The sequence below is a fragment of the Hydra vulgaris genome, chromosome 01 (assembly GCF_038396675.1).
Source record: "Hydra vulgaris chromosome 01, alternate assembly HydraT2T_AEP".
NCBI classification, from domain to species: domain Eukaryota; kingdom Metazoa; phylum Cnidaria; class Hydrozoa; order Anthoathecata; family Hydridae; genus Hydra; species Hydra vulgaris.
In genome coordinates this window covers 20,514,502-20,522,824 of record NC_088920.1, presented here as the reverse complement: position 1 = coordinate 20,522,824, position 8,323 = coordinate 20,514,502, and the positions used below count along the sequence as shown (strand labels likewise).

The 8,323-nt window shown below is 29.0% G+C and overlaps 1 protein-coding gene across 1 annotated transcript; it reads right to left on the bottom strand.

Annotated features, from left to right (window-relative positions):
* Nucleotides 1-6,394: 6,394 nt before the first annotated feature.
* Nucleotides 6,395-7,333, bottom strand: LOC136074204 (histone-lysine N-methyltransferase SETMAR-like). The gene has a single exon (XM_065786508.1). The coding sequence runs from the start codon at nucleotides 7,331-7,333 to the stop codon at nucleotides 6,395-6,397; it is 939 nt and encodes a 312-aa protein (XP_065642580.1).
* Between the last annotated feature and the right edge of the window lie 990 nt (nucleotides 7,334-8,323).

Genomic DNA, 8,323 nt, shown 5'->3' with positions numbered 1-8,323 from the left:
TTGTATAATACTATTATAATATATTAATAAATTAAATATTATAATATTACTATTATAATATATTAATAAAATTGAACTCTTTTTACAATACGAATCTTACGTAAAATAACACCCACCCCATCGTGCCAAATTCGCATATACACACATATACGCAATGTTTTGAGTACTATTCCAAATGTCAATTGTAAACGCTACGAACTGCGCCTCCTCTAATTTTAGTCTTGGAAACTTAACTGCCTGGTCGTATTTTTTCTTTATCAGGATTAAAGTAGTTTCCGTAGTACTTTCCGTCTTCCAAGTTTTGATAAAGCTTCGTCACAGAGACATATTTATAAACGAGTTGGATGAGTTCCGATGTAAATAAAGAAAAATATTATACATAATTTGAGGTTTATTGTACTTAACACTGTACATAAGTGGGTTTCTAAATAAAAATCTCAAATAACTTTCCAAACGTTAACTTTTTTAAAAAGTTCTGATTATGAAAAAAAATTGTAACTATTGAAACGTTCAACAACTCAAGATTTTCTTTTACATACCAAATTAACATTTTAAAATTGTTTTAAACAATTTTCAACTCAAAAAATGTATGAAAAGAATTTAATACTTATTAAATGACGGGTACCCGACAATTGAAAATTTTACCCGGGCAATAACATGCCCGGGTAGAATTTTCAATTGATAGGTTCTTGCTGAAATTTCAAATTTGATAGGTTCTTGCTGATTGACATTGTACAACCAGAGTATTTACTTTTGCTAAAACATTTACAACATGAAACCAATAATTGTCTTCTCTGTGGCATAAATTTTATATAAATAATCAAATCATCTGCAATTTTTTTTCAATTTCAATGTACCATTCATTAGCATAAACACATGCAAGATATATTCCAGCATGCAAATCACCCATGCGGTCCAAAGTCCGACCTTCGTTATAAGTTCCATTAACTGTTATAAAACATGTATCACTTGATATACGTTTCTAGCTTCCTATCATAACATGGTATAAAACGGTGATGTGAACGCATTCCTGGAATTCTTTTAGAACTAGAGTAGCGGTCATCAAGCTTAGCATTTTCTATATGATCTTTTATATTAGTTTTTAGAAATACTAATGAATCTAATACCTGTTATATTTTCAGTACACCATTTAAACGTTTTAGTAACAGACAATATTTGATATTTTTCAGACTAGTCTTTGCTACAAGTAACTTTACGGTCCCACCAATGCCATCACATGGAGTTTTACCATGACTTGTTGCAAAAAAACGCCACTCTGCACGTATTTCATGGTCTTGAAAATGATGACATAGATTGCTAAGAGTTTTATAGTTTTTGTATGAGCAAGCTGCTCCATCACTAAAGTAAGAACATAAGGTCAAATTTTGCCAGACAATTTTTATATCTTCTAAAACTCTAGCTAAAAATTCATTAACAGCATAAGCATCATTTTGCATACAGTCAGATATTATGCAATAGTTTATTGGTTTGAGCTTACTTTCAAAATCATTGTAGTATATAAGCAATGGATGTAGTGCTGCTTGGCAATTTTTCTAAGGAAATCCTTAGACTGCACTTTGTGCTATAAAACTATAGTTTTCTGCAATATCAAGGAAAGTAATAATTTGGTTTTGTTGAAGATTTTCTTTCAGAATTTGAAGGAATAAGCACTGCACCTTTAAAATAATATGGTGTGTTTTCAATTATAGAAACAGTTTCTTAAGAAACTCCTTTAACGTAAGTTCTAAAGTTATCACACTAATAGCATTCTCTTTTTTTAACCACTGTTTGTACGGCATTATATCCTCCTATTTAAAACTATGTTGAAGATATCACTTATATACTGTTTTAAGTTTTCTACATTAGGACAGTTATCACAAATATAAAGCATACAGCTGCGATTCTAAATGTCAAGAGTTGTTTTTAATAAAAGTCCTTTATATTTTATGTTACCGGGCACTGCATAAGTAATCAACTTTGAATTTTGATGTACTTGACTGTTACACACCATTTTGGACGAAGCTTACAAAACTTTGAATATTTTTTATCTCCTATCCTATATTCTCTCCTGTTTTTGGAAATTCTAAATATAGTTCTTTTAGATTTGCATTAAATAATCGCTTTTAGATTTGTTGTTTTTGAACATCGATTATAACTGAAACAAATTCTTTCTTACCAGAACAAATTCAAGAATATTCTTCACACTGAAAAATAATCTTGATATTTGTTTTAATTGCTTGTGATATCTTATTTCTAGTAATTTTTTTTTCCACTCTTCTAAAATACCTTTAAACGCCTTTAGTTTAGTTTACACGCTTTTTTAACCATTGGCTTTGGTACAAAAAAGTATTCTGTTGTTTATTGAATTGTCCAACTATTTGGTGTTAATGTTGACAGATTTTTTTTTTTTTTTTTATTTCTGTTTGATTTAGTATTTTTTTTGCTTAATGGTTTCACAAAATAAATCTTGGTCTGTCAATTTTTTCAAATATTCATTGTTTATTGAGCAACGAATAGAAATTTCATTATTGGAAATTCCCAAATAATTTGAAATTAATGTTTGGCAAGAGCTTGAAACCTCCTTTAACTTTTTTTTTTTTTGGAACTGGGTTTGTCTCGAATAGACACTGACTTTAACGGAGAACAAAACAGCATCCTAAATGTTTATTTCAATTTCAGAACCAGTCGGAATGTATGATGTATTGGTTTCATCATTGATTCTATTTTTTTAATAGTTTCACCTTTTTTACGACAAGTTCTGCAGAGTTTTTGACCCGGGTATAACTTCATTCTTAAAGCGGATTTTTCATTGATTGACCAAAGAAATTCTATGAAAAAAAAAGAAAATCAATTTATACAATTATTAGAATTTTTACCAAAAATATAAAATCTTGTATAAACATAAAACTTATTAAATACGTCCATCACATTTTTTTTTTTTGCTGATAACATAAAGCAATGACAAAAAAAATAACTAAGTAGTTTTTAACTTTAAAAATATTTGCAAAAAAATTTTTTTTTTGTAATATTTTCAACAATTACTTACTAAATGCTTTAGTTTTATGAGCATTTTATTGGTCACAACAATACCTTTATGTAGTTTCATAACATGTAAGGAACATTTTTTCATGATGAAAACATATAGAACTACAGATCAAATTTTTACCAATGAATTTCTTACATCAAAAATAAAAACAAGAATATTTAAAACGAATATTTCGGATCACTTTCCGATTTTTATAATTTAAATAAATGCAATAAGTCTTTTTGTCACAAAAGGAATGTAACAAAACGACTAACAAACGACAGCTCTATTCTTAATCTTATCATGATAATATACCATTTAAGCTCCATTAAATTTAAATGCTGATAAAGCCTATGATATCTTCTTAGCTAAGTTTCTTAAATATTATAATAAAGCATTTTCCAAAGTTAAAAAATTATTAAAAGAAACAAAAACCTTAAAAAAATAAAGATGAAATATATAGACATATCGTTTTTAATATTAAATAAAAGAGGAGTGGTGTGGTGTGGTGGTCACACAAAAGAACTACAACCATTTAAAAAAATATCAAGGATCTCATTTATATCAGTATAATTTAAACTATTTTTAGTCATTATTTAAAATTGACATGTAAACGGTTTGAATTATTAACTTGAGAAATTATTCGCATTTCAAAGATAAATTTAAATTTTTGACAACCAAATCATTCAAAATTGTTTATGAACTGTTATGTGGGTCACTCGTCACGAAATAAATTTCATATACCACCATATGAGTCACTCGTCACGAAAGGGTTAAAAATTCCAAGCGGGATGCAATGACGGGAGCCGACCAATAAGCTCCATACCGTAAAGTTTCTATTTATATAAACAATTATTTATTTCCCAGTTATATAAATAGTAAAATTGTTATTGTGAGAATTTAATACTGACCACGATGAAATTCGGTTAAACATGAAAAAATTGACGGTTGAACACGATGAAATTTGGCACTCTTTTGTAATTATTTACTTGAAAACTACTCATTATACTTTTTGTAATTTTTTCATTAACTTTTTACACTTTTTAATAAGCGTTTTGAAAGAAACTAACTGTTTTTGCGTACACAAGATTGTGTATTCGCAAGACCTGCTTGATCAAAATTTAGCCGATGCATTTGCTAGATCTTGCTTTGAACTACTTTTTTGAAGCTGCTATTCGTGTTTTCCGAAAGACATTTTTTCCTAAAATCTAATTTCTTGTTTTTTCAAATAAGATTCCGTTTGTAATTGATCATTAACTTTTAATAACTCGCTGCTCCGAAAATTTGAGAGGATTTGTTTCTTTAGGTACAAATTTAACGATATTTTGTTGATACCATTTTGTTGAGACTTCTTGGCGTAATGGAGTATGTAAACTAGACCAAAATATGCTTTTTGATAAATGATAAAAGACGTTTCTTTATGCATTTTTTAATAAACAAACGTGAGTTCAAAGTTTTACGAGTAATGTACTTTTCAAAACATAGGAACAGATTGCTTGCCATAAAAGGACTTTGGAAGCAAATTTTTCAGTTTGAGTAAACCTGAAATTTAGGCGACATATCTACCGTTCTACTGATCTAGTAATTTCAAAAAGTCATTTATGCAATAGGTATTATTGTCTTCAGTTATGCACAAGCTTTTTTAGTTTATTAGTTTTTATAGCTTTTTGAACAACAAAATTCATCAATTTCTCCATCAATTGGTCGCTTTGGAATTTTGTTTTTATATTACATTTTATTATATTTTTTTATATTTTTTTATGTTTTTGAGATCCTAGTACTTTGTGTGCTTTATTTTTTATTTTATGTTAAATATAATTTTACTTTAAAAGCTTCTTTTTTTTTCTGATTCCAGCTTCTCTATTGATATATTAACATTGCTTATATCGCCAAAAATTAAATCTAACCGAGGGCCGTAAAGCACCGGATCATTCTAAAATATCAACATGTGACAATAAAGGATTTTGACAAAAAGTTTCTAAAACATTTTTTATATTTAATTTTTATTTACTTATTTTAATTCCAAGAAAAACTGTTCTCTATTTCGCCGACTCAGAATTGATTCGATGTGGACCTGGTAAAAAATTATTATTATTAAAACTTTTTATTGACAATCAATTAATAAAGAGAGAGCAATCAACAAAGTTTTTAGGCGTGTTTCTAGACAAAAATGTAACCTGGAGGGAACATATAGGTGTAGTTGAAGATAAAATATCAAAAAATTTAGGTATAATGTACCAAGCAAAGCAGTTATTACATCGATCTTGTTTAAAAAACAATTACTTTTCTTTTATTCATTGCTACTTAAGTTATGCGAACATTGCTTGGAGTAGCACTAACGCAACGAAAATAAAAAAATTGCTTAGCAAACAAAAACAGGCTATAAGGATAATTTCAAACGTAGATCGCTTCTCACACACACAAACACTATTTAATGAACTCAATATCCTAAATGTATATAAACTAAACCTCTATCAAGTTCTTATTTTCATGTTCAAACTTGATAAAAATATATTACCAATCTTATTTTATTCAATTTTTGAAAAAATAAATCACATATACCCTACTAGATTTTCAAAATACAACTACATTCAATCCAAAACTTATTATTCCGCTACTAAATTCTCTATTGTAAACCGAGGACCAAAGTTGTGGAATATAATACTAAATAATGAAATGAAAACTAATTATTCTCTAAACCAATTCAAAACAAAACTTAAGCAATTACTTTTGTTAACTGAAAATGAATTAAATTTTTTCTAATAAAACTTCTTTATATTAGAAATCAATAATTAATAGTTAATTAATTAATTACTTTAGATTATTAATACATAATTAATCAATAATTGTACATATATTTTTATCATTTTAAATGATAATCTTCTTTTTGAAAAATGTATTTTTTATTTTTGCGTTATTTATTAATCTTTTACTTTTATTTTATACTGTTTATTTGCTTTTACTTAATTGGCAATGAAAAGTATTATAAATATAATTAAATAAGTTAAACTATAAAATGCTCTACCAATAAAATGTTTTTATATAAAATCATATCTTCTTATTTTTCAAACCAATTCTTAAATGTTATTTTTGTCATTTAACATTTTAATAAATTTTGTTTCTTTACAAAGCAATTGTTATATCTTATTTTTTGAAAAACTATAAATTTTAAACGATATGTGATATATTTAAATTTTCTTTTATATCAGATAACCAAAAAAGTTCGTGCGGTTTTTCCGTATATAATAAAAACACACAAAACGACAAAAGTAAGTACATTTATTCATCAAAATAGTCACCATTAGCATCTAAAACCTTTTCCCAACGTAAAACAAGCTTATTTATTCCACTTCTAAAAAATTCTCGGTCCTATGAGTCTATAAAAGCTTTTAACTCCATTTCAACCGCGTCCTGGTCTCGGAACTGCTGTCCTTTTAAATGATTTCCCAGGGAAAGGAAAAAATGGAAATCAGTAGGGGAGAGGTCTGGCGAGTATGGTGGATGAGGCAAACTCTCCCAACCAAGGCTTTGGAGCTTGTCCTGAGTCACGCGAGCGGTGTGCGGTCTCGCGTTGTCGTGGAGAAGCAGAACTCCTCTCCTGTGCACCAGTGCAGGCTGCTTTACAAGCAACAGGTCGTGAACTCGTTGCAGCTGTGCTGAGTAGACCAGTCCAGTAATGGTTTGGCCTGTTGGGAGCAGCTCGTAATGCGACACACCAGCTGTAGTCCACCAAATGCAGAGCAAAACCTTCCGCTCGTGGAGATTGGGCTTGGGTGTCTTTGGGATGGGGTCATCGGGGGACAACCAATGGTAGCAACGCTTGGTATTGTTGTACACAATCCATTTTTCGTCGCATGTCAATAAACGATCAAGAAAAGGCTCAACATTGTGGCGTGATAAGAGTGATGTGCAGATCGTAAGCCGTTGCTTCTTGTTGTCGATCGACAATTTGTGCGGAACCCACCGACTCAGCTTCCACGCTTTCCCAATCGCATGCAGATGCAGGCGGATGGTTTCAACACTCACAGCAAACCTCACTGCAAGTTCTTGGCAAGTTTGGCTGGAGTCAGACTCAACAGCGTCCTTCAGTTCATCCTCATCAACCAACAATGGGCGTCCAGAACGTGGCAGGTCTTCGATGGACTCATCTCCCGAAGAGAATCGCTGAAACCACTTCTGTGCTGTGCGTTCACTTACTGTACCTTCTTCAAATGCTGTGCAGATGTTTTTGGCCGCTTGTGTTGCATTCCTTCCAAGTTTGAACTCGTAAAGTAAGCAAGATCGAATAATCGTTGGTTGGGTTGCCATCCTTTCTTTACACAAAACCTTTCCTGTAAGCTCGTTACAAGCCTACACTATATATGCAGCAACTGCGCGTGACACACGCGTTCTATTACGCAACAAAGCTACTTGCCTTGTGCGATGTGGGTGTTGTAAAAAATGCTAAAAACAATTCAATTACCAAAAACCGCACGAACTTTTTTGGTTACCTAATAATATATATCAGAGATATATACATTGAAACTATATTTTATTGTCTAACTATATTTTGTCTAGTAATGACGCAGTTTTTGGGGCTTAATGATAAGACTAAATTTGTCTTCTTCTAGCCCCGGTCATGAAATTATTTTTTTTTAGAAGTTACGACTGTATATTTTTTTTTATCGGCAAAAGTGTAAATAAAAAAATAAAAATAAAAATACAGCCGTTTTAATAATTCTCTTTATGCTTTATGATGACTTTTTTTATCTGTGTAAACAATCAATTTAAATTACTATAATATTTTTTTATTTATTTTAACAAAATTAAGTTAATACATTTCAATTTTCTTTATTTATAATTATTTTTCTAATTTAAATTAATAAGAATAAAAGCATAAATCGTCATCACTAGTAATTTAGTAGTAAATTAATAATCTAAATTAGTAATTTAGTAAGTTAATAATTTAATAGTAAATTACTATCGTGAGATTCAAAAATTAATAATAAAAAATCAAAAACGTTTACCTAATATTCCATACTATAATTCCTGAGGGAGTCGTATTAATTGGTTCATCTTTCAAATATACTTTAACCAGTTAAGTAAATATATATATATATATATATATATATATATATATATATATATATATATATATATATATATATATATATATATATATATCGCAATAACAAAATCTTAGCTTTTAAATAACATAGACTTAAAAAATTAAGTTTAAACTATAAACTGCTTTCACCCCTTTTTAATTTTAAAATATAAATATATAATAATATTATATTATATATAATAAATAAAAAT